This window comes from Laetiporus sulphureus, assembly GCF_001632365.1.
Source record: "Laetiporus sulphureus 93-53 unplaced genomic scaffold LAESUscaffold_26, whole genome shotgun sequence".
NCBI classification, from domain to species: domain Eukaryota; kingdom Fungi; phylum Basidiomycota; class Agaricomycetes; order Polyporales; family Laetiporaceae; genus Laetiporus; species Laetiporus sulphureus.
In genome coordinates, this window is record NW_024468535.1 from 323,317 (window position 1) to 347,350 (window position 24,034).

The following is a 24,034-nucleotide window of genomic DNA, read 5'->3' on the forward strand; positions in this document are numbered from 1 at the left end:
GGACACAGTGAATCACTCTATAATGAGTAAGGCGGTCCATGACCACCACGTCGGTTTTCGTCGAAAAGTCCCTTTGCTAATTTTTTGCAGGCCGTGGACCTTGAAGAGCTGTTGAGCGATGCCATGTCGTGTCAACAATGATTTGCTTGACAGAAACATCACGGCTTAGCTTCCTGGCGCCTATCCCATGCCATTCGCTTCCGATGAGTTCCTCGGGGTCGGCAGACCTGCGATGGCATGGTGTCCAACGTGCGTGAACTCGAAAGATTCCGAGTGGTCGGCTAATCTGATTGGCGCTATCATCAGCGCTCGCGCTTTTCACGGTGAACTCACGGTGACGGCATGCAGGGTCGTGGTACTCCAGCACTAACAGGCAGCGTTTGATAGTACAATGGAATGACCAAAAGCCGTTCACAGAAAATTCGAGGGACATGGTTACGGCAGAATAATGGTTGCAGCAATTTTGGGACCGTACCAGCTGCCTGATTTCGATGGGCTCGCTTCTTTTCCATTGCATGATGCACTAATAGGTGTCGAACTCATCCTTATCGTGCAGGGTTAGTGGCTTACACCCTCAACCTACGACATGCTCACTTTTCGAGCAAGATAGCAGCACAAAGGAGGAAGACGAAGTATGGACGTCGCCAAACGAGACGCGAGTGCGGGAGAAGTCTCGACATTCATTCATATCCATCTTTCCATGCCCTTTTTGAGTCAAGGCCGATGATCGCATTGTAGGGAAGAGCACCGTGCCTGGAATGAAACACGTCGAGCGGAGCTTTCATCGGGTTCCAAGCGGCACGTGGGCGAAATATGGCCAGGACATGCACCATCCGAGTCGAGCGATCACAAAGTCGCAATGCTCCATCGTGAACAATGGGTTTCAGGGGGCTAATGCAGGCCAAAGACCCGAAAATCATATAAAGGCTCGACTTGCGATAACCTCCCTCCAGTCCCCAATCGACAAGTATCTCATCACTCACAAGTCAGTCCAGCTATCGTCTCTCATTCTGCGACATCTAGCTCACTGATCATTCAGACAGCAAGAATTTGAACGCCATGACTACGTTTTCGGCATTCGTACGCACCGCGCTCGTGCTCGTGCTCGTAGCACAGAACGCGCTCGCCTACGAGTGCTACTGCATCTACCCCGATGGAGGATCTGCTAATAGTGTTTCCGAGAGTTGCTGCGCCAGGACCGGTGGCATATGGGAAGGACCCGTCTACTGCGATGTCGGAAGTGACTACACTTCGTTCAGCGCTTGCTGCGTCGACCCGAGCGAGAACCGCCAGAACTACCATGACTCTTGCTACAATCTCCCGCTCTAGGTAACGTTGCGCATGACTTGGCGTTCTGTATGTTGACTCACACACTGTTAGGCTGTAGAGAAAGTTAGATAGTCTCGGCAGGGTGCTAGGGATGAAAGCCAGAGCATGGATGAACCGATTATGGAGGGTGTTTCAGTCGGATATGGGCCGTTGTTTCGCGTTCAGAAATTGAAATATGTCGTCTGAACTCTTCACTTGAGTAACAAAGTCTTCTCAATGTTACAACAGCTTCGAAAGGTGCGACCGTTCCATATTTCTCCCAGGAAGGGACTTGTCGTCGGATTATCTGTAATGCAAACATGACAGTCGAACAACTAGCACAGCACCAGCAGCTCTTCGTAGTATTCGTTGTGTATCTCCTTCCGATGAAAGGTATGTGAAGTGTGTGTCGCAATGTCAGTGATTGATTCACCTGCTGCTTTATCGCAATTGCTGCAACAGCCAGAGTGAGTGTATAGCCCTGCAGCCGTCGCAACGTCAACATATAAGCGACACAAAGCAGGGCGCTATGCACGCCATAATTTCGGTGTGTCCAGGAGATGTCCGTGGTCACATCGGTTACCAAGGAACCGAATCGCAATCACATATGACCAAGGTATAAGTCAGATGCCGACTAGAATATGTAACAAAAGGCGACTGTTACCAGCATCAGAATAGATATCAAGTTGATTTGCACAACGTCAAAGTTTCCTCTCGTGAGTAATTGTCGTTGTAGAAACTGAGCATAGCTTGCTGATCAAATCAATCCACATAAAACCGCAGGTATAATGAGCACGGACAGTGTCAAATGATGTCGCAGCTGACTTCTCTGTGAAACACGCCGAATCATGCCATGGGATAGGCCATGCCGTACCTGAGAGGGAATGCATGCGGCGGCACGGGGTAACATAGACTGGGCTGCGCGCTCGGAACATCTTGGATACCTATCGGCACATAGACAAAACTCAGTTTAGATGCTCTTAGCCGTTCATAGATAAGTGTCATGCATACCGGTGCTTAGTGCCACCCGAGGCGCCTCTCGTTAAGCGATAGACGGTCAGGACTTGTCCAGCGCGGAGAGAGATCCAGCAGCGACCTTCATGATTTGCTTAGTGAGTTAGGGCGGGAAATAGGCTGGGACAGAATTAAATTCACATGATGAGACAATAAATGCTCATTCTAGGTATCTACGCTTGTCAATAGATGCTCACCGCAGGATCGTGTGGCGAGTGAATCCCAAGTTGCCGGATGAGTCGTGAAACAGCAATCGACGCGCATCAAACCATCTCCGAACCCGATCTCCAATACGGTCCGACGGCACGGAAGCAATACGTATCCGTAAGTATCGCTATACGAGACACCGTAAAATGTATCATTGCGACTCTCCTTCATGACTCAGCGTCTGCGTCTGCCGCAAGAATTTTGTTCGCGTGAGACATCAGTGCCATCGTGCTCGCGTCCGCATCTGCGGGTTCTTCGAATAGAACGAACCGAGCGGTCAGAAAGCGTCCAGACCCACGGAGCGGAATTTCCCCGCCCCGCGCACCCGGCAAAGTGTGACTCTCCTTAGCCGAGGGCGAATCCGACAGCAATACGGCATAAGAGCAAGATAGTGCGACGCGGCCCATATAAATGATGTTCTGTGGTGTCCACATGGCACCGAAATGATGTAGCAACATCAAAAAATGCATCGACTTGTGGCCCAAGAACCTCCTTTCAGACTTTTCGCTGATTTTGGTTTGTACAATTCCTCGGACTCACTGTCCTTGTGGGTGACAGCAAGCGGGGAAGAACCGGATTTGAATCTTTTGACGAAGAAAGTCTTCCAGCGTCTTCACAGACTTGCACCTGACGAGTCCCGTCTGAGAATGCGCCGCGTTATAGATGCGTTCGTAGCATGGACTGATGTTGCGACCGTCTTGAAAATTGGAAATGTCGCACTGCGATGCAGTTGCTTTGCAGGATGTAGAGGTTGCAGGAATGTCAATCAGGCTATATGATCGAGGATGTGACTTTGACTCAATTATCGGAATCAACTCAGAGCCCAATAATCATATATTCGTGCATATCGCAAAAAGGATAGACTCGAACCATTGAATACAATCTTGAAAGTCTGCGATGCCCGCTTTGAGACGTCGAACATCTGTGAGAACAATTTAGTCAGGTGCAAAAACTTGTGGATTCCGCTATCTCGTAAGATAACGTACCGCCGTCATTCCGAAGATCTTACTGAACTATGCGCCGCGGAACACGATTTCAACTGTACCGCCTGGGTGTGACAGAACTTTCCCGACTAACAACAGTGATTTTTGGCCATGGGCCATCCTTCTAGCCTCCCGAGATCCTCCCTGCGAGGGGTAGTATAGTACTACCTAGGCCCTTATCCGGCAGCGTGCTGTGGTTGACAAGGCCTGTCATGACATGACTCCTGAGTATTCTGACAGCTTGCCTTAACCGAACACGTCATAAAAGGGCGGGGAGCTACCGTCCTCTTCCCAGTAAAGATCAGCTGCAGCATGGGAGGCTTTACGCGTGGACCGCGGATGCGACGCAGCGGCCAGGGATGAAGCGAGGACGACGGCTGGTTGGCATGATGGTGGCAATCGGTTCGGCCAGACTTACTGGGGTCACCTGAGCGGGTTTGTTCGGCGGCGGACATCGAGGAGCAAGGGGCGCTACATGAGTATACGTTGGCTCGATACTCCCCCCTCCCCGTGGGAAGAGGCTGGGCGCAACCCGCAGGTGCTCCCATGAACGCATGCAGGAGAAAGCGCGGTGAGCGAAAAAGGTCATCGAATACCTCTGCGAAAGTATAAGCTACAGTCACGGAGATTTAGGAGATGCAACCAAACCTCTTATTTGTGCCGGCGGAATCCAAGAACAGAATTTGATTGAGGAACCTCGCCAGTCGGTCTTGGACTTGAAGGGCAACCTCGCTCGGTCCAGAACATGGCATATTGTCATGAGCAATTGAATACACCCACTCCTCCCCGACCCATGCTTCCATTTGAATGTGTCAAATTCTCCCTTGCATCGGCTTCATCACCGTGAACGGTGAAACACTCTGCCTCCAGATTGAAGACGCGTTCTAGAGTATCGTTCTTCCCAGCCAGCAAAGTCACCACGTCACGGGCATTGGCCACGGAGAGCACCTAGATCGACTACTTCAGCACAAGCGGATACGGATCGATGCAGTAGATTCCCGATAATTTGGATTTCTACGCACACAGACAAGCTCGTCATACGCCATTGTGGGCACCGCCAGTAGGACAACGACACTGCTGTCAATAGATAGGGGAAAAGAGAAGGACTCATGCATTGTGAGTGAAACTTGCGCCTTCGCGACGTTGTCATGCGAAGCGTCATTCTGCCCTGATATCGATCATGAGCTGAGGCCAGACGGGCATGAAATGCAATACATGATCATGCAGCCTCTGGGAAGGCTGTCATTTACGTATCCAATCCGCCAGCTCGCGAATACAAACAGAATGAGGTTAGCTTCTAAGGTGTTCTTGTCTTCATCATCCATCAACGACTGCATGGAGAGAACGAGCATTTCGGAATTTCCAGAGTGATATATTTGTCATTCTATGAATTCTGGCTCTCTTCTCTTCTGATGGACAAGAAGCGAGCTCAACAGCGTGGGTATTGTGACACATACCGGACGCACTGACCAGGCATGGGAGCCAACCTATACATAGGAAAGACGAATAGAGGCGGCACAAGAGGGGCACGCTGAGCAGCAGGCAAGGGTCGGGAAGGAAAGTATATTGAGCGAATTTTGCTTCGGAGTGGAATTAACAGTGCGGGGGGGGTCTGGCCGGGACTGCCGGGTACTGTTGGTGCCGGGGGTCACCATGGGGCTTGTCTACAGAGCAAAAGATGTACATCAGTATCGTGGCGAATCTGTCGAAGATCAGCACGAGCAAGCTGCAATTTGATGCACGATGTGGCATGCGATACTTTGGAAATTTCTCTTGCTGCACTCCGGATTGAAGGTATATAGGATGTACAGCTTGGTTCAACACCTATGAATTACTCCACAATGAGCGTGAAGTCCAAGGTGGTCCATGACCACATCACCAACGCGTCTTGTTGCAACATACCCCCGTTGAATTTCTGTAGGCAGTGGACTAAGAGCTCATCAGTGATGCGAAACAAAAGAGAAAACAAAAAAAGGTTTGCTATATGCGAACACCCCCCGCTTACGGCTGAGGAAGCTTCCTTGATTCTGCCCCATGGAATTCACTTCTGTGACCTTTTCGGGGCCGGCAGACCTGAGATGGCATGATGTTCAACGGGCGTGTCCTCGAAACATTCAGAGCGGTCGGCTGATCTGGTTGGCGCCATTACCAGCGCTTGCATTTCACGGGACTCTCACGGTGAGGCGTCTGATAGGGCTGTGGCTAACAGGAACGTGGTTGCGAAGAATCAAATCGACCTGTGGCTCGAGAAACTTCGTGATGTTGATTTTGACTTGTAGAGGCGAATAAGCACACCATAAGAAGCTCTCAACCCGGAGAAAAGGAGATCGAGATCCTTTCTCGGCGGATTCACAGTCTTTTTTTGTGACCGCAAGCGGATAAAAGTTGGATTTGTTTTTTCTGATGAACATTAATGGCTGCAGATATTTCTGGATAGTGCCAGCATGCTTTTCATCGCAGGTTTACCATTGGGTGTCGAACCCAATCTTTCCAGCATAGAGGAAGTGGCTCACGGTACGTGCATCTTCAACCTACTACGACATGCTCACTCTTCGAGCAAGGTAGCAGCATAAAATTATGGACGACACCAATCGAGACATGAGCGCGGGAGAAGTCTCGACATACCCTCATATCTGCCGCTCATGACAGTGTTTTTAGTCAAGGCCGGTGATCGCATGCAGCGTGTGTTGGAATGGAACACGTCAAGCGGAGCTTTCGTGTTTCGTTGGGTTCCTGGCTGCACGCGGGTCCAGGACATGCACCGGCCACCATCGAACGATAGCAAAGTTGCACTGCTCCATCATGAACCCATGGGTTTTAGGGGGCGCAACGGAGGCCAAGGACCCGAAAATATATAAAGGCCCGCCTTGGGATGACCTCCCACCAGGTCCCAACCGACAAGTATCTCATCGCCTATACGTCAGTCCAGCTATTGTATCTCATCCAGCGACATCTCGCTCACCGACGTGTTTTGCAGATAGCAGGAATTTGAACGCCATGACTACGTTTTCGACATTCGTCCGCACCGCGCTCGTGCTCGTGTTCGTAGCGCAGAAGGCCGTAGCCTACCGCTGCTACTGCGTCTACCCCGATGGAGGATCTGCCAATACTGTTTCCGAGATTTGCTGCGTCCAGACGGGCGGCGAATGGGAAGGACCCACCTACTGTAACGTCGGCGCTGACTTCGGTTCGTTCAGCCGCTGCTGCACCGACCCGAGCGAGGGCCGCGAGAACTACCATGACTCTTGCTACGCCTAGGTACTCTTGTCCATTAATTGCCGTTCTCTATGCTGACTGGCACACTAGGCTGCACAGAAGCTTAGATCGTCCCCGCAGGCAATAGGCATCGAGGACAGAGCATGCGTGAACAGACGATGGAAGGTTCAGCTGTGTACGGGTAGTTGGATTACGTTGAGAAATTGAAAACGTCGTTTGGAATGTGAATTTGCAGAAGAAAGTCTTCTCAATGTCACAATGCTTTCGAAAGGTGCGGTCGTCCATATTTTTCCCGAGAAGGAGCTGTCATCGGTGAACCTGTGGACCAAGTCAGACCAGTCGAACAAAATAGAACATGATACATGTCGGAGCATCACCAACTCTTCCTATGCATTGTATATCCCCGTCTCATGAAGGTATGTGGACTGTGCGGCATTAAGTCAGTGATTGATACACCTGCTTCATCGTAATCGCTGAAACGTCCAGAGTGACTAAATAAGCCGCCAATGGTCACATCCTCAACATCTAAATATGCAACGCAGGACGCTATTCACACCGAGATCACGGTATGATCTCGGTGTGTTCAGGAGACGTCCGTGTCAATCGCATCGGTCAGTGTCAGTTCAGTCAATCACATTGACGCGTGGCCATGGTGCAAGTCGGATGCCGGCCAAAGAGTAGATTGATACAGGCTGTTATCAGCAATCGGAGCATTGGAATAAATGTGAATTTGGTTTGCTTGATTTGTATAGCGTGAAACACCGAGATACTCTCGTGAGTAATTTTCCTTCTGCAAAGTTAGCATAGCTTGCAGATGAGATCAATCTAAATGATATCACAAGTCTACTTTGCATAGACGTTGTTGACAGGCGTCGCAATTGCCTCTGGGAAACTCACCGAATATTGTATAAGTCCCATTGCGTCGTCTACGAATCTAGCAGAAGGCATAGATGCATGATCCAAACATATCATACGCATTCACGAACGGTTAACAGACAATTTCCCCAGCAGTTAACAACATCTCTCGTTCTCACCGACCTTCCTTCAGTCTTCCAGTCACCTACGCATCAACCAATTGGCTGTCGGACTGGAGACGCGAAGGCTTCTCGAGGCGCCCGATCAGCACGTCTGCGAGCGCGCTCGCGGAGGTAAGGACACAGCCCTCCCACACCAGCGGCGGCAGAGCAGGCTGCTCGAGCAGCAGCGCTAGCGTCCGACTCTGACTCCTGAGATCATGGCCGCTATATGCCACTCACCGGAGGCAGAATAAACAGCATTGCCAACGACACATAGTATGCCACCAGACTCGCGAGCAGCGCGTACGGCTTACTAGAGGTGCTGTAAAAAACGACGCACTCCTGATACGAAAGTGCTGGACCGTAGCTCCTGCCTCGTCTTCCTACCCTAAACTGCTAGTCGTCAGCTGATGGAGGGATCATGATGTCCGCTGGACGATCGCGATGTTTGACCATGGGAGAGCCATCCCGTACTCAGGAGGGGATGTATGCGGCACGGGGTAACATAGACTGGGCTGCGCGCTCGGAACATTTTGGGTACTTACTCACGCATAGAAATAAAAACTTATTGTAGACGCTTTTGGCCGCTCAAGGATAGGTGTCATGCTCATCTGTGCTCAGTGTAGTCCGCGAAAACCCCCGAAATGATGTGCGACGGGAAGTCGAAGTGCTGGAGAATATCGATAATGTGCCACATGAGACGCCTCCCGCTAACCGATAGATGGTTAGGGACTATCCCAGACAAGCGTTAGGTCCAGCAGCGGCCTTCATGGTTTGGTTAGTGAGTTAGGCTGGAAAATCGGCTGCGACAGAGTCGAATCCGCATGATGAGACAATGTCACAGGTATCTACGCCCGTCAATCGATGCTCACCGCAGAATCATGTGGTGAATGAGTCATGAAACAGCAACCGACCTCTGTACCGATGACCAATACGGTCCGATGGCACTGAAAAACTGTATCCGTAAGTGTCGCTATACAAGACACAGTGAAATGTATAATTATGACTCTCCTGTTCTCCGCACAATCCCGATGTCGCAGATATGGTCTTTACGGCGGGGTGTCAGCGTCTTCCGCAAGAATTTCGTTCGCGCGCGATGTTATTGCTGTCGTGCTCGCGTCCGCATCTGCGGGTACTCTGAATGGGGCGAACTGAGCAGTCGGCGGGCATCCAGACCGATGGAGCGGACTTTCCCCGCCTCCGCGCGCCCGGCAAAGCGTGATCCACCTTCGCCGAGGGCGAGACTGACAGCGATAAGGCATGAGAGTATCTGACATATGCAGGTAATCAAAGTAGCGCGGTGAGGCCCATACAAATGGTATTCTGTGGTGTCCACATGGCACTGAAATGTAGCAACGTCAGGAAACTAAAATCGACTTGTGGCTCAAGAACTCCCTTTTCGACTTGTTCTCGCTGATTTTGATTTGTAAAAGTCGATAAACACACGATAAGAAGCTCTCAACTCGGAGGCAAAACAACTTGCAATCGAGATCCGGAGACTTTCTCGGACTCACTGTCCTTTTCGGTGACGGCAAGCGGATAAAGGCCGGATTTTAGTTTTCCTGATGAAGGTCTTCCGGAGCCTTCAAGGACTTTCACGCGACGAGTCCTACCCGAAGATGCCCCGCGCTACAGACGCGTTCGCGTCATGAGCTAATGTTGCAATCCTCTTGAAACTTGGCAATGTCGGACTACGATGCAGATGCTTTGCAGGGTGTACAGGTTGCAGGCATCTAAATCAGACTATGTAATCGAGGTCGCAAGTCTAACTTGATTGATTGGAATCAAATCAGGACCCATCATGACATGTTCGTGGACATCATAACAGTGTGAACAATTGAGTCAGGTGCAAAATTTCGCTCTCTCGTAGATAACGTACCGCGGTCATTCCGGAAACCTTATTGAACTGTGCGCCGCGCAACACGGTAGAACTGTACCGCCTGAAAATGACGAGATTTCGGCCGACTGAAAAGGGCAATATCGGCCATGGGGCATCCTTCTAGCCTCCAGGGACCTCCACCTGCATGGTATAGTACTGGCCCCTTGTCCAGAAGCGTGCTGTGGTCGACAAGGACTGTCATGACTCCTGATGATTCTGACAGCTCTCCGTAACCGAGTGCGTGATGAAGAAGGGGAGCTACCGGCCTCTTCCCAGTAGAGACATCTGCTACAGCATGAGGCTTCACGTGCGGACCGTGGACGCGACTCCGCAGGGGGGCCAGAATTGAAAGCGAGCATGATGGCTGGCTGGCACGAGGGCCGAAAATGGGCTCGGCCACATTTACTCGGGCCTCCTCAGCACGCTTGTTTGGTGGCGGACGTCGATGAGGAAGGGAAGAATACGTTGGCTCGACAGTGGACACCCACCGTGGGAAAAGGCTGGGCGTCACCCGCGTCGCCCTCAAGCAGGCACGCCAGAGAAGCGCGGAGAGCAAAAGAGCAATTGGAGATCACAGCGAAAGTAAAAGCCACAGTCGCGGAGACGGAGAAGATGCGATCGAATCCGCCGCTCATTTGTGCCGGAACCTTAAAAATAGAAGCTTAATTGAAATAGCTCGCCGGTCGGTCTTGGACTTGAAAGGCAATCTCGCTCGGTCCAGTGGCAGATCGTCACTAACAGATGAAAACATACCTTGCATAACCATGCAACTGGAAATGTCCATTTGAAATTACCCCTTGCTTCGGCTCCATCATACAATAAGGGTCATCATACTCGGCCGCAGCTCCGAGTCGGCTGTCATAATGTATATTCATGTATATTCAAGGCACCGTTAGTCACCGTGAAAGAGTATTCCTACAGACAAAACACGTTCGAGAGTATCATTCTTCCTAGCAGAGACACGTCACGGGCATTGGCCGCAGAGAGCACCTAAATTGACTAGTTTAGCAAAAGCGTATATCGATAGGTGCAATAGACCCCAACATTGAGCATTTCTACCCACGTCGACAAGCTCGTCACACAGCTTCGTGGGCACCACCAGGTGGGGAACAACGCTGCAAGAGTCAATAGATTGGGGAAAAAGAGGCGGACTTCATGCATCGTGAACGAAACTTGCGCCTTCTCGATGTTCTCGTGCGAGGCACCATTCTGCCCTGGATACTGGTCATGGGTCGAGGCCACGCGGGCATGAAACGGGGTGCGAAATCGTGCGGTATCCGGAAACGCTGCCATGCACGTATTCCAAGCCGCCGGCTCGCTGATAGGAACAGAAGGAGGGTGGTTTCCGAGGCGTTCTTGTCTTTAGCATCCGTCAACGGCCGCGCGGAGACAGAACAATCATTTCGGAAATTTCAGAGTCACATTTCTTTCAGTATATGGAGTCGGGTGTCTCTTGTCTTTTGACGGACAAGAAGCAAGCATCGGACGTGCAGCACCGGGTACTGGGGCACATATCGCATGCACCGGCCAGGCACGGGAGACGACCTACTATTCATAGGAAGGACGAATAGAGGCGGCGTAAGGGAGGCACGCTGAGCGGCAGGCAAGGGTCTGGAAGGACAGTATATTGAGCGAATTTTGCTTCGGATTGGAAGCAGTAGTGAGGAGCCTGGCCGGGACCGCGGGGTCACCATGGAGCTTGTCTACAGAACAGCGAATGTGCATCATTATCACGGCGAATCTGTCGAAGACCAGAGCGAGCAACCTTCAATTTGATACACGATATGACTGGCGGCACTTTGCCAATCAGTCTTGCTACACTACGGAAAATGAAAACGAATAGGACGCACAGCATTACTGACTGCCAGTAAGTCACTCTATAACAGTAGGTCGATCCATGTCTGCCATACCGCGTTTCGTCGCAAATATACTTTGCTCATTTTTGCAGGCTATGGACCAAGGACTGATAAGCCATGCCATGTCGCGTCAAAAAAAAGGTTTGCTTGATAGAAACAGCACGGCTTACGGCTGAGCCTTCCCTGCGCCTATCGTATGCCATTCGCTTCCGATGAGCTCCTCGGTGCTGGCAGACTTGTGATGGCATGATGTCCAACGTGCGTGTCCTCGACAGATTCGGAGTGGTCGGCTGATCTGATTAGCGCCATTATTAGCGCTTGCACCTCTCACGGTGAGGGCATCCAGGGTCGTGGCCGCGCCAACACTATCAGGCAGCGCCTAATGCAATGGAACGACAGAAATACGTTTACGGAAAAAAAATTCGAGGGACGTGGTGACGGAAGAATAATGGCTGCAACTATTTCTGAACCGTACCAGTTGCCTGATTTCGATCGTTCCGCTTGCCTTCCATAGCATGATCATCAATGGGTGTCAAACCCAACGGTTTTAGCACAGCAGAAGTGGCTCACGGTACGTGCATCCTCAACCTACGACACGCTCACTGTTCGAGTAAGGTAGGAGCATGAAATGCGAAGGCAAAGTATGGACGAGACCAACCGAGATATGAGCGCGGAAGAAGCCTCGACATACGCTCATATTCGCCGCTCATGACCGTGTTTTTAGTCAAGGCCGATAATCGCATTGCAGCGAAGAGCAGCGTTTTATGGAATGGAACACGTTAAGCGGAGCTTTCGTGTTTCATTGGGTTCCAAGCTACACGCGGGTCCAAGATATGCACCATCGAAGGAAAGCAAAGTCGCACCTCTTTATCATGAACCCATGGGTTTCAGGGGGGAGGGGGTGCAACGCAGGCCAAAGACGCGAAAAATCATATAAAGGCTCGCCTTGCGATGACTTCCCACCAGGTCCCAATCGACAAGTATCTCATCACCTACAAGTCAGTCCAGCTATTGTCTCTCATTCTGCGACATCTCGCTCACCGGCGTGTTTTTCCAGATAGCAGGAATTTGAACACCATGACTACGTTTTCGGCATTCGTACGCACCGCGCTCGTGCTCGTGTTCGTAGCGCAGAAGGCCGTAGCCTACCGCTGCTACTGCGTCTACCCCGATGGAGGAGCTGCCAATGATGTTTCCCATGTTTGCTGCCTCGAGACGAGTGGCAAATGGGAAGAACCCACCTACTGCAATGTCGGCGACAGCTTCGGTGCGTTCAGCCGCTGCTGCACCGACCCGAGCGAGGGCCGTGAGAACTACCACGACTCTTGCTACGCCTAGGTATTCTTCTCCATTACTTGGCGTTCTCTATGCTGACTGGCACATTAGGCTGCACAGAAGCTTAGATCGTCCCCGCAGGGCAATAGGCACCAAGGACAGAGCATGCGTGAACAGACAATGGAGGGTGTTTCAGTTGTGTAGGGGTAGTTGGATTACGTTGAGAAATTGAGAATGTCGTTTGAAATGTCCATTTGCGTAAGAAAGTCTTCTCAATGTCACAATGCTTTCGAAAGGCGTGGTCGTCCTTATTTTTTCCGGGAGGACCTGTCATCGGTGTACCTGCGAACCAAGTCAGACCAGTCGAAAAAATAGAACATGATACGTGTCGGAGCATCACCAACTCTTCCTATGCACTGTATATCCCCGGCTCATGAGTGACTCAATAAGCCGCCAATGGTCACATCCTCAGCGTTTGAACACGCACTGCAGGACAATATGCAAGCCATGATCTCGGTGTCCCAGGAGATGCCCGTGGTCACATCGGTTGCCAGTGAAGCGAATCACAGTAACATATGGCCAAAGTGTAAGTCAGATGCCGACTAGAGGGTATACTGATAGAATGCTATTGCCAGCAATTGCAGCATCGGAATAGATATCAAGTTGATTTACACAATGTCAAGCTCCCGAGACACTCTCGTGAGTAATTGTCGTTCTGAAAACTTAGCATAGCTTGCTAATCATATCAAATCACATAACATCACAAGTCTAATAAGCATGGGTACCGTTAATCGATGTCGCAACTGACCCCTTGGAGAAACTCACCGAACACTGTATAAATCCCATTGCATCGTCCATGAATCTAGCAGAAGGCATAGATGTATGATCCAAACATAGCAAACGCACTCACGAACGGGTAGCAGACAATTCCACCAGCGGTCAATAGCATCTATCCTTCTCACCGCCCCTTCCTTCCCTCTTCGATCTGCGCACCAACCATCTGGCTCTCGAACTGGAAATGCCCAGACTTTTCTAGACGCCTGATCAATACATCGCCGAGTGCGCTCGCGGGAGTGAGGACGCCGCCCTCCCGCGCCAGCGGCGGCAGAGCGGTCTGATCGAGCAGCAGTGCTAACGCCGACTCGGAGATCATGACTGCGGATCGTATGTCATTACATGATCGCGAGAAGCGAGTGTGATCAGTTGCGCACCGGCGGTAAGCAGGTATCCTGGGTCTCCTTGACCGCGCATAACAGTCTTGATCTCAACTCGAGGCGTATCAACGCTGGGTGCGGATGATGTGTAGTTGATTGCTTCGAGGAAACCCTTCTCCATCGTTCTGTAAAGTTGATGAGGATGCCGCAGGAAAATCCTACGGACTCGCACGTACTCATTAGAAGGACCATCCCCGGGCTGCGTCACCACCCGCTGGAACAACCATCGAACCTACCAGCAGATCGATTTTCTGCCTCGTGTGCAATGCGAACAATATGTACCACCCACCGGAGGCAAAAAGAACAGCATCGCCAAGGACACATAGTATGCCAGACTCGCGAGCAACGCGTACGGCTTACTGGACGTGCTGTCAAAAACGACGCACTCCTGGTACGAAAGCGCTGGCCCGTAGCTCCGCGCCTCCTCCTCCTGCAAGTGGAACTTAAGCTTCATCGTCGCAAGCTGATGGAGGCCCCATGTCCGCTGCACAATCGCGATGTTTGGTTGTGCCATTGGATAGACCATCCCGTACTCGGGAGGGGACGCATACGGCACGGGGTAATATAGGCTGGTCCGCGCACTTGGAACGCCTTGAATACCTATCGACGCATAGGAAAAACTCACTTTAGATGCTTTTAACCATGCATGAATAGGTGTTATGCGCACCAGTGCTCAGTGAATAGTCCGCTAAAGCTTCCGAAATGATGGGCGACGGGATGTCGAACGTGCTGGAAATTGTCGATAATGTTCCACCGGAGACACCTCCTGCTACGCGATAGACGGTCAGAGACTTGCCCAGCCCAGCGTGAGGTCCAGCAGCGGCTTTAACAGTCTTGTTCGCGAGGTAGACCAGGAGATCGGCTGGGACAGAGTCGAGTCCGCATGATGAGACAATGATTGCTTTGGTCTTGGTCGCGACGTAGTCCCAGCTGAATGGCAGAACATATCGAGTTTGTTGAGTTCTTGTCATAAAATGCATCTACGCCTGCTGCTTGATACTCACCGCAGAATCATGTGGCGAGTAAAGTGCGACTCTCCGCATAGATCAACGTAGTGCTTCCCATGTAATACGCACGCTCTTTGGAGCATGAGCTATGAGTCGCGAAACAGAAGCCAACTCGTACCTGACTACCTCCGCACCCAATCTCCAATACGGTCCGACGGCACTGATAATGACCTTCGCGCTCTTGACTGCATCTTCGATCTGGTTACGCTCCGTGACATCTATTTGATACAGCTTGACACTTTGGTCCAGTCCGAGGCTGCGCTTGAGTTCCTCGAGCTTGGACTCGGACCTTCCAGCAAGTCCGAGGGTGAATGATGTCCGTTCGGGGTGGTTAACGAGGTGTCGCGTGATGAGGCGACCTGTAAAGCCTGGTACAAAACAAGTTGGATGTTAGAAGCGACAATTAACGTAGCTGCCATAATCATGACCTCCCACTCCCCACTCACCGGTCGCGCCTAACACCAGGATATCAGTCATGGCCGAGTCTATGCAGCTCAGATCAACAATACCGTCTCGAGAACCTAATTTGATGTTGAGATGCAAATTTTCGAGCAGAAGAACGAGATTGTCAGACTGTTGTGAGCGACGCGCGGACAGCGCTGAGGCACTCGGGCTATGCAAAGTCGTGGCCGACCGACCATCCTAGGCGCCCATTAATGAGACGCGTCGCGCACGTGATCATAATTTGCTTTTGAACATTGAACATTATTGAACAGCTATGCCTCATCACCGCGAGTCTGAGTCTAGCATCTCTTTTTCACTGCGCTGTACTGCAAGTGTTACTTGACATTCTCATCTTCATGTTATTCAATTGCTGCAGAATTTTTTACACAGCGCTAACGAGACCGTGCGGAGTCAATTTGCAGCCGTTCCCAGATGAAAAGATGAACGATGTGGCATTATTCGATCCTGCAGTGGCATAATGTCATCGGATTGGTTCACTTTAAATTGCACTTCCGTGAGACATAGAAGAAGAGCTAAGGAGCGCCGTCACGGTGGACTCAAGGCACCTTTATTTATCAAGCTCGCGCATGCGAAGGAGTCAGGACACCATGTTCGTGTTTTACCGGCCCTGACTGATAAAGATGGAATCATAGTCTCGCGAGAGGTACCTCAACAACGACTGGCCGAACAGCCTTAGCATGTCCAACAAGACAAAAGGCAAGAATGAAAGTGCTCAAGGCATGATTTTCTTCTGACTCGTCTCCACCCCCAGGCTGCCAGTTGTCAAAATCAAATTTAGTTTCATGTGCTTCGTTTATTCCATCGAGTCTGCCATTGATGACGCACGGAATCCAGGTCTTACATATACTAAAAGCGCGTACAGGCACTCTATCGGTGGCCCATGTTGAGGTTCAGGTAATTTCATGACCGTATCACAGCATTCGTGTGTCAGAGACTTGCGTTATCTAGTCTCTTCCCGTACTAATTACACTTGCTTGATTACTACAGTCTGAGGCAACGGGCGATCAACAGAACGCTTCGAGGACGCGCTCGGATGATCCGCTAGCATGATCAAAATATTTTCATATCAAACTCGGCGCTCGGAATTCTCTTGCTCTCCGCTGACACAGCTGTGCAGTCTGAAGCAATCTCTGTGACGAACGGCTGGGTTTGATACACGGATCTCGTCCGCGCTCAATTAGAAATACTCACATCTGTGCATTCCTGCCCGTCCTTGAAATGTGGGCGTGTCTATCCTTCTCCAAATCCATATGTGGTATTGCATCAGCCCGAATTGACGGAAAATGCGATTAATGAGTCCAGTCCATCAATCGATGTGCTGTTCTGTCTTGGGTCTTCAAAGGTCTGCATCTTACTTCATGCGTTTTCGTAGTTGACAGTTTTCTTTTGATCAGTGGATTCTGGCTGTAGACAATACACAATTCGGAGAACATGCTATATCTGAGTCGGGAATTCATTCGTTCTTTACTACATCACTGGTGTCTCCAAGCTAGTCCATGGATCAACTCCGGATTGGAAGCGCTACGCCAACGCCAAGTAAAACTTATGTCCTAACGCATGTGCGCCGATTGTTGCCCACGTAGACTATACTCCGGATATTTCTGCTGCGCGAAATACATTACCTCCGCACCGGCCGCCTTCATGGGCTTCATAGCAAGTTTCAAGCCGAAATCGCGTCGCGATTGGACATAGTCGAGGTGTCCACAATGACCACTGTTCCAGGGCACGATGTGGCTACGTCTCTCACCTTTTCACACGTAGGGAAAGCCTAGCACGCATTCTAAACGGTCGTGTCGTAACCTAAGGTTGCGTCTGATCAGATGACATGCGGCGCAAATCCCATAACTGGGTCCAAAGCAATGCATCAAGAACGAATCATCCATACTGGATGTTCTGGTGGGTAGGGTGCACAAAACTCCACTGAAAACTACGTCCTTGAAGGGTGCCATGTTTCATTGCTCGAATGACGCCTGCTGAACCCGGATGAAATCAGCCTGATGGTAAGAGCCACCTTGTGCTACTTGAACATGCGGACGCTAACGTATTGAAGAAAGGAGCTCCCTCATGCCGTGATAAAATTTTTGGCACCCTCATACAATCGAAAAGCGTTCATGTGAACATATTCAATATAGAGCGAAATCATAAGACAAGTTATGGACAATTAAACGTAGACGTATCACGCCAGATTCAGGCAGGAGACGGCTTAAAGTCTACACAATATACCACAACTTCATCACGTACAGGGACCGGCCAATCGACATCGTCATCATCCTCATCCCAATCATCATCCTCGCCATCTTCATCATAAAAGTCATCTGCGTCCTCATATATCTCGTCCATCACATCCTCAGCGGCCTCATATTCCTCATCATATTCCTCATCATCATTCAAAGTATCCTCTGCATCCAATCCGACGCCATAATCCAGCCACAATGCATCTTCCGCCAGCTGAGGATGATCCTGATCCGCTTCTATGTACTGTACACTAGATGCCAGGGCGTCTGGGGAAACGTCTTCGAGGCCATCCTGGGTTTCTTCAACAGGTGACGTATCAGGGGGCTCTACAGAGCCTTCGGGCCAGAGATCTGCACCAGCCTCCACGCGATCATCTCCATCGTCCGGGAGCTTGTCCCTCTGGTACGTCATGTACAACCGCGTCGCTGTCATCTGCAGGCAGCTCACGTTTGATAGGGCATCGTAATCGTCTACACCTGGCACGAAGCAAGCCGCGATGTGCGGGAACGATGTTTCCAAAGGAACAGAAGTATAGTCCCCGATGAGCCCCAGCTTGGTGCTTACGGAAGGCGCCTCGAGATCGAACAGACCGTGTTTCGTGGCATCCAGCGTGAAGATGAACAAACCCGCCGTCTATACGCGTAAAGAGATCAGATACGAGACGTGGACGCTTATTTGCTTGACGTACGGTAACAGCACAAACACGCCCATGCTCGAATGAAAGGTAGACTCCATGGTGAGGTCGTCCGACTTTAAAGAGGAGCGGACCAGCCATCTCAATCTCCAAGGCAGCATCGGCTAGCGGGATCTCTCCGCGTGCGACTCGCTCAAAATCGCAAATGAGAACGAGCTTGTTGGTGTGTAGCAATCCGACGAGATGGCGACCATCTCTTGAGAAGTGGGCTGCAGCACCCTTGATAAACATACCGCAAATGCAAACGCAATGCTGAAACTCACCTGCAATGAACTGCTCCGCAGCTGGCCTAGTTGCCGAATTACCAGTGATAGATAGCTTGTGAGGCACAACGATGCCATTCGAATTGGCAGAGCCAGACGGATCGAGGATGATCCGTGTCTTCGCCACTGGACCCTCAGTGGACGGCACACGGAGAATGCAAGCACCGCCGTCCACATTGAACACGCACAACGCCTTCGAGCACACCAAGACATGGCGCCTGTTGACGTCCACGTACCTGGTCGATCCAAATGAGGGCTGTACACCGAGTGTGGGCGCATCGAGAGTCACCGTACGCAGGAGCACGCCGGACGATACATCCCAGATATACACTGAGTGAATCCCGATTAGGGAGAGCGTGGGATACACGAAGCGGAATGCAGTTGTAGGTGTGTGAGACCGGAGCAATGCCCACGGCTTGAAATGGCCACGGCGCGAGCGGGAGAAGCGGCGCTCTGCTTCCTCGAAAGCGATTTGCTGAGACTCCTCGGGAGGCGAGGCGGTACAAACGGCCTCCGAAGTTTGGCAATCCGAGGTGAGCCGCCATACTTCCTTACCTTCAGGGAAACGGTCGAAGATGAGGAACCCGTTGTCATACTCTATGTGAGCAAACGCGCGAGCATACGTCTTCTCAATTACAATCAGCTCAGTGCTTCAGTCGCTTGAGATGAGGGCTCACGACAGATAGACCCCAGAGCAGCTCATCGGTCTGGAGATCGGTGATCATGATCCCACCTTTGCGGTGGGAAGTGATGAGCAACCCTCGGGCCTCATCGATCTTGATGCGGTGCACGTCCGAATTTGAATTGCAGTATAACTTTGTCGCAACGGTTCCCAGTCCAGCCCAATTTCTATCCAGTGCTAGACATTGCCGGCCTGAAAGGACAAGATTATTGGTGAGTCCAAGTTCTTTTAAAGCCGGCTGCAGACTCACAGTAGCTCTTCCAATCTCCAGCGCGATCGAATGGATAATCTGTGTTTGAAATGCTGACATCCGATGGCGTAGAATCCGTGGAGGAGGCATAGTTGTGCATGACAGCCGCGCGACGATATACGGTCGATTCGTTCTCGGCGATGAGGCTGCTCCAGAACTTAGACACAAGTCGCAGTTGGTAGATTGCTTGTAAAGGAAGATATTGAACGATGTTGAGGAGAAGTTCAACGGGCAGGGCTTCGGGTCTAGTCATTTTGACAGCGGGTTACCACACTTGAAGAAACTGATGCAATAAATCTGGAAGCCGAGATCTGATTGTGAGAACCAAGAAGATTCAGAGTGGCGGGACCGCTTTCGTTATTGGCGCGAACAGATGCAGCGCGTCAGGCTCTTCAGTTGAAACGAAATGTCTGGTTGCGCACCTTGCGACAGCGCGGTTATCCAGTAGGCGCAACTTTGTAAAGCACGCCGATATATTTTTCTCAGCGGTGCAGGATGATTGAGGCGAGGTGAAAGTCGGACGGCAAACAGTTTCAAGCTGGCAGTTGAGAGCTTAGGGGAAGCTATGGGCGCTTCTGTTATCGAGCGCTTAAGATTCTGTGAAACGGAGTCGTGGGCAACTGTCGTGGATCGTGGAGGGAAATATTGTTACTCAAGCCGATCGAGATGTACAAAGCACGCGAGCATCAATATTGGTATCGCTCGAGCGGGAACCACGAACCGGACAGCAGAAACGATTGACGGCGTCTTGCACATACATGTACAATGATAGTGATACAGAGTATTAATGTTACAATCAACCCCCTGGCCCTAACCGTCAAACATGCTTCCATCCATACGGACGCCCATATTCTGCTTCACTTCCATACCAAGCAGCTTCATCTTCCCAGCCTTCAGAAGCGTAAGACGACTGTTTTGAGGAAATGCCAACTTGACGTACCTCGATCCGCTCGTTCTGCACCCTGCGCAGCTCTTGAAGTTGCTCCTTGCTCATGTACGTCTCGCGCTCAACCGTGCGTCGGCGATGCGTACTCTCTAGTGCGCGCAGGTCGGCGTTCGGGTCGTACGCATCGTCTGGCGGAGGAACGAACTCGCCCGCTCGCAGCGCAGTCATCCGTCGTTCGTAAGCTTCCATGTTATAAAACTTCTCGTGCGGAAGGGTTGCTGGAAGGAGGCTCTTCAGAGTCAGCCATAGGTTGGGAAACACCATGCCTACCGGTGTTATAGTCCTCGACGAAGACAGCAAATTCTTTCTTAGTTTGCTCCTTAGATATTGTTTCAGGGTTGATCTTGCGTTCCTCTACGAGCCAGGCCCTAAATTCCTGCTCCTTTGGATATAGACTGTGCAAGAATTGTAATCTTTCCAGCTCCCGCAGCATGTTTAAGACTCACTCGCTCTCGTTTATGAGGCCATACTTTCCCCATTGGTGGCTTACAGCACCTAGTTTTTTCTTCTAATCCACATCGACAGTGTCAGTAGGTTCGCAAGGGGAGCTCATAAAGGAACAAAGACTTTTTTCTCATCTTTCCGCTTCTTCTTTTCCTTCTTTTCCTTCTTGTGCTTATGCCGCCTCTGCTCAGACGAGCTAGACGATGAGCTGGACCTTGAATGAGAGCGGGATCTTGAATGCTTGCGTCTTTCACGGGACCGATGTCTCTGCTTCTCCTTGTCTCGCCGAGGAGAACGCGAGCGTGAGGCCGACCTTCCTCGTCTCCGGTCGCGGTCGTCCTTCGCACGCCGTGATCTTGAGCTGGACCGAGAATGCCTCCGTCGCTGCGGACTGAGAGAGCGCGAGCCAGACCGATGTCTTCGCCCTCCGCCATGACCTCTCTTTTCTCTGTCGATAGCTCCCCCTTCATCTCGTAGCCTGTCCCTCGACCTGGAGTGCCTGCGATAATCCTCTCGAGAAAGTTCTCGGCTCAACCGATTCCTGCTTCTGCTGCGGCTTCGAACACGAGTTTCGGGCATTGCTGTATGCAGGGCTACGATGTACAGTGTACCCTCAAAGATCTCCAGCAGCTATAAGTCGAGATGGCAGGAGCTAAAGAGATATCGGGACACAGACTGCCACCACAATAGTGGTGCGTTACGCGTAACGGTCACGTGCACTACGAGTGTTACTGATCACAGGCGCCTACTTGCCGTGCAGCTACGAGGTCGGCATAGCCCAAGTTCTCGTTCATCGTGACATCCACAGAGCTCGCACGCGCAGCCATACTGCTCTACTAGGAGCCTGAAGCTAGGATATGCTCAACGAAGTCACCTTGGACGAGGAGAACTGAAATTGTAGCACTTGAGACGCCACTATGGCTGAATCCGATGTTCTTGTGTTAGGCGCGACAGGTACGTCGAGCATTTCATGAATAATCTTATGGTCAAGGTATATCACGCCGTGTACTGTAGGCTTTACAGGCCGTCTGATCACCCGATATCTCGTAAATCACCCCGACCGGTCATCATTCACCGTCGGAATTGCTGCACGATCCAAGTACAAGCTCGAGGAGCTCAAATGCACCCTCGGGCTCGACGACAGTGTGAAAACATATCACGTTGACGTTATGCAGCGCAGTCAGGTGGAAGAGGCCGTCAAGGGCGCCAAGGTTGTCATCAGCGCTGTGGGTCCGTACTGGAAACTGGGGTCCGAGGTGGTCAGGTATATGTCGACTTCGGTGCCACGATCTGTCGCTGATCATAAAAAGAGCATGCGCACTGCATGGGAGGCACTACGTCGACTTGTGTGGCGAGTCTCATTTCACACGCAAGATGATCATTCGGTGAGTACGGGAACGACAGCTTGGCAGGATATGCACCGAATGCTGCTTCATTGTGTCCGAGACGCGGCATACGATCGCGTATTCACGTCGCTTTGTGGACAATAGCACAATTGACAATCCGTCATCTTCTCCCTGGCCTTGTCACTCACTTCGTACCTCCCGCAGTTGGGATTACGTCGCAACAAAGAGCAAGGCGATCATCGTGCCTTCATGCGCACACGACTCTGTCCCTGCTGACCTCCTGGTTTTTCTCTCCAACAAAACAATGAAGGAAGCAGCAGGACCACACGCAGGAATCGGCAGGTCCCTAACCGTCTACCGCATGCTGGGAGGCATCTCGGGTGGCACGCTCTCGACTATATCCAGCACCTTCGACATCCCCACGAACATCACTTCCGAAGGATTTGCAGACTACTCCCTCAGCACCGGTGCATATAGCACATTTTCTAACCGGTATTTCATACTTCGTACTGACTCGTGGCCTTTCATGCGGCAGGCATTCAGGGCACTCCGAGTCCACGGCCTAGTCTCTGCTATTCCGTCCCGCACACCTCCCCGTCCGAGTACGCGCTGCCGTACCCTGGTGCACAGCCCGATCGCGCTATCGTCCAGCGAACGTGGGGCCTCCACCAGCTGGCCGCAATGCCGCTCAAATTCCAGCCACGTGAAGACGCTGCGCTCAGCTACGGCCCAGCTTTGACATACGAAGAGTGCATTGTGCTTGACGGCGCGGCGAGCAGGGCGGTCGCACTGTTCACAAGTATCACATTCTATGCGCTCCAGGCGACGTTGTTCCTGCTGCCGCCAGTGAGCGCGCTCGTTCCACGCGATGAGTGCAGGTGGCTGATCCTTTGCAGGCGCAGTGGTTATTCAAACGGGTTGTGTCGCTACTGGGAGAGGGCCCATTGGAGAAGTAGGTGTCCGCCTGCGCGGCCTGCTCGCCACGGTCTCATGACTGTTGCAGAGCGATGGAGAAGGGCTTCATCGAGGCGACCAACTATACGACCTCTGCCCCAGGTACGAGCACGTCTCCGATCGAGGTCAAGACTGTGATGCGTGGCCGGGGAGATCCGGGGTACCTTCTGACTGCCAGTGCGTGACAGCTCTCGCTCACCTCGTGCGATAGCGTATGATGTCTGTGTGTGTCACAGTCATGATCTCGGAGTCGGCACTGGCGCTGCTGCTCGAGCGGCCTGCTCTGCCGCCGCTTGCACAATGGGGCGGGATCCTCACCCCCGCGACTGCTTTTGGCGACGTGTTGGTCCGGCGTCTTGAGAACTCTGGGCGATTCCAGTTCGAGAGCGAGGTGGTCGGCGCGCATGTCGATGTCGAGGAGGGGAGGAAGGCACGGTGAGGAGGAAGGCACGGTGAGGAGGAAGGCACGGTGAGGAGGAAGGCTATGGAGGCTGCAGGTAGAATGATTTGCTTGCCATTTGTGAGTAATGTGCTGCATTTAGATCGCACGACTATGTCTCCCGCTACATCCCTAGATGATGCAATACAACTTGTACACTGTCTGATTACATCAACGATGGGGGAACTATTGTGAGTTGGCTTACCGGGGAACGAAAATGGCAGTCCTTCATGAACATACTAAGTATGCAGTTGAAACAGTATGCAAACTCTGCCACTACAACTTTATCATTTGATATGCGATGTTGCTGTGCACATCGTGAACGATCACGAATGATATGA

The 24,034-nt window shown here is 51.5% G+C and overlaps 8 protein-coding genes across 8 annotated transcripts; 4 read left to right on the forward strand and 4 right to left on the reverse strand.

Moving 5' to 3' along the window:
- Positions 1-405: 405 nt before the first annotated feature.
- On the forward strand, positions 406-1,381 carry LAESUDRAFT_231133 (uncharacterized protein). Its single transcript, XM_040901661.1, has 4 exons — positions 406-557; positions 611-985; positions 1,040-1,076; positions 1,132-1,381. The coding sequence occupies exons 2-4, from the start codon at positions 759-761 to the stop codon at positions 1,327-1,329; spliced, it is 462 nt and encodes a 153-aa protein (XP_040763186.1). The 5' UTR covers positions 406-557; positions 611-758; the 3' UTR covers positions 1,330-1,381.
- A 2,225-nt stretch (positions 1,382-3,606) lies between these two features.
- Positions 3,607-4,444, reverse strand: LAESUDRAFT_231413 (uncharacterized protein). Its single transcript, XM_040901662.1, has 2 exons — positions 4,161-4,444; positions 3,607-4,110 (listed from the first exon to the last, which is right to left on the reverse strand). Exons 1-2 carry the CDS (start codon positions 4,270-4,272, stop codon positions 3,689-3,691), a joined length of 534 nt encoding a protein of 177 aa, XP_040763187.1. The 5' UTR covers positions 4,273-4,444; the 3' UTR covers positions 3,607-3,688.
- A 1,950-nt stretch (positions 4,445-6,394) lies between these two features.
- LAESUDRAFT_231452 (uncharacterized protein) lies at positions 6,395-6,942 on the forward strand. The gene is made up of 3 exons (XM_040901663.1): positions 6,395-6,431; positions 6,490-6,770; positions 6,819-6,942. The coding sequence occupies exon 2, from the start codon at positions 6,510-6,512 to the stop codon at positions 6,768-6,770; it is 261 nt and encodes an 86-aa protein (XP_040763188.1). The 5' UTR covers positions 6,395-6,431; positions 6,490-6,509; the 3' UTR covers positions 6,819-6,942.
- A 5,488-nt stretch (positions 6,943-12,430) lies between these two features.
- LAESUDRAFT_813550 (uncharacterized protein) lies at positions 12,431-12,956 on the forward strand (the record flags this gene model as incomplete). The annotated part of the gene is made up of 2 exons (XM_040914498.1): positions 12,431-12,477; positions 12,541-12,956. 2 exons carry the CDS (start codon positions 12,431-12,433, stop codon positions 12,815-12,817), a joined length of 324 nt encoding a protein of 107 aa, XP_040763189.1. The 3' UTR covers positions 12,818-12,956.
- Positions 12,957-13,712: 756 nt separating this feature from the next.
- Positions 13,713-15,452, reverse strand: LAESUDRAFT_655818 (NAD(P)-binding protein; the record flags this gene model as incomplete). The annotated part of the gene is made up of 8 exons (XM_040904580.1): positions 13,713-13,909; positions 13,966-14,093; positions 14,145-14,200; positions 14,258-14,568; positions 14,636-14,898; positions 14,973-15,047; positions 15,094-15,343; positions 15,422-15,452. 8 exons carry the CDS (start codon positions 15,450-15,452, stop codon positions 13,713-13,715), a joined length of 1,311 nt encoding a protein of 436 aa, XP_040763190.1.
- Positions 15,453-17,553: 2,101 nt separating this feature from the next.
- Positions 17,554-20,116, reverse strand: LAESUDRAFT_743961 (uncharacterized protein). Its single transcript, XM_040911284.1, has 6 exons — positions 19,987-20,116; positions 19,565-19,915; positions 19,310-19,506; positions 18,633-19,257; positions 18,364-18,578; positions 17,554-18,308 (listed from the first exon to the last, which is right to left on the reverse strand). The coding sequence occupies exons 2-6, from the start codon at positions 19,815-19,817 to the stop codon at positions 17,628-17,630; spliced, it is 1,971 nt and encodes a 656-aa protein (XP_040763191.1). The 5' UTR covers positions 19,818-19,915; positions 19,987-20,116; the 3' UTR covers positions 17,554-17,627.
- A 258-nt stretch (positions 20,117-20,374) lies between these two features.
- LAESUDRAFT_702299 (uncharacterized protein) lies at positions 20,375-21,126 on the reverse strand (the record flags this gene model as incomplete). The annotated part of the gene is made up of 3 exons (XM_040906478.1): positions 20,781-21,126; positions 20,505-20,728; positions 20,375-20,455 (listed from the first exon to the last, which is right to left on the reverse strand). Exons 1-3 carry the CDS (start codon positions 20,941-20,943, stop codon positions 20,375-20,377), a joined length of 468 nt encoding a protein of 155 aa, XP_040763192.1. The 5' UTR covers positions 20,944-21,126.
- A 599-nt stretch (positions 21,127-21,725) lies between these two features.
- LAESUDRAFT_727099 (uncharacterized protein) lies at positions 21,726-23,864 on the forward strand. The gene is made up of 8 exons (XM_040909161.1): positions 21,726-21,908; positions 21,969-22,218; positions 22,265-22,339; positions 22,505-22,767; positions 22,836-23,146; positions 23,197-23,252; positions 23,304-23,431; positions 23,491-23,864. Exons 1-8 carry the CDS (start codon positions 21,872-21,874, stop codon positions 23,691-23,693), a joined length of 1,323 nt encoding a protein of 440 aa, XP_040763193.1. The 5' UTR covers positions 21,726-21,871; the 3' UTR covers positions 23,694-23,864.
- The last annotated feature ends 170 nt before the right edge of the window (positions 23,865-24,034 follow it).

Bases quoted from the DNA above. Each gene is read 5' to 3' on its own strand.
- LAESUDRAFT_231133 (XM_040901661.1), top strand. From the start codon at position 759: ATGAAACACGTCGAGCGGAGCTTTCATCGGGTTCCAAGCGGCACGTGG. The intron at 986-1,039 runs GTCAGTCCAGCT...CTGATCATTCAG, and splicing joins AAGTATCTCATCACTCACAA to ACAGCAAGAATTTGAACGCC. The intron at 1,077-1,131 runs ATTCGTACGCAC...GCGCTCGCCTAC, and splicing joins GCCATGACTACGTTTTCGGC to GAGTGCTACTGCATCTACCC.
- LAESUDRAFT_231413 (XM_040901662.1), bottom strand. From the start codon at position 4,272: ATGACAATATGCCATGTTCTGGACCGAGCGAGGTTGCCCTTCAAGTCC. The intron at 4,111-4,160 runs GTTTGGTTGCAT...ATACTTTCGCAG, and splicing joins TCCGCCGGCACAAATAAGAG to AGGTATTCGATGACCTTTTT.
- LAESUDRAFT_231452 (XM_040901663.1), top strand. From the start codon at position 6,510: ATGACTACGTTTTCGACATTCGTCCGCACCGCGCTCGTGCTCGTGTTC.
- LAESUDRAFT_743961 (XM_040911284.1), bottom strand. From the start codon at position 19,817: ATGACTAGACCCGAAGCCCTGCCCGTTGAACTTCTCCTCAACATCGTT. The intron at 18,579-18,632 runs GTGAGTTTCAGC...AGGGTGCTGCAG, and splicing joins TGCGGAGCAGTTCATTGCAG to CCCACTTCTCAAGAGATGGT. The intron at 18,309-18,363 runs GTACGTCAAGCA...TTACGCGTATAG, and splicing joins GGCGTGTTTGTGCTGTTACC to ACGGCGGGTTTGTTCATCTT.
- LAESUDRAFT_727099 (XM_040909161.1), top strand. From the start codon at position 21,872: ATGGCTGAATCCGATGTTCTTGTGTTAGGCGCGACAG. The intron at 23,147-23,196 runs GTGAGCGCGCTC...GATCCTTTGCAG, and splicing joins CGTTGTTCCTGCTGCCGCCA to GCGCAGTGGTTATTCAAACG. The intron at 23,253-23,303 runs GTAGGTGTCCGC...TGACTGTTGCAG, and splicing joins GGAGAGGGCCCATTGGAGAA to AGCGATGGAGAAGGGCTTCA.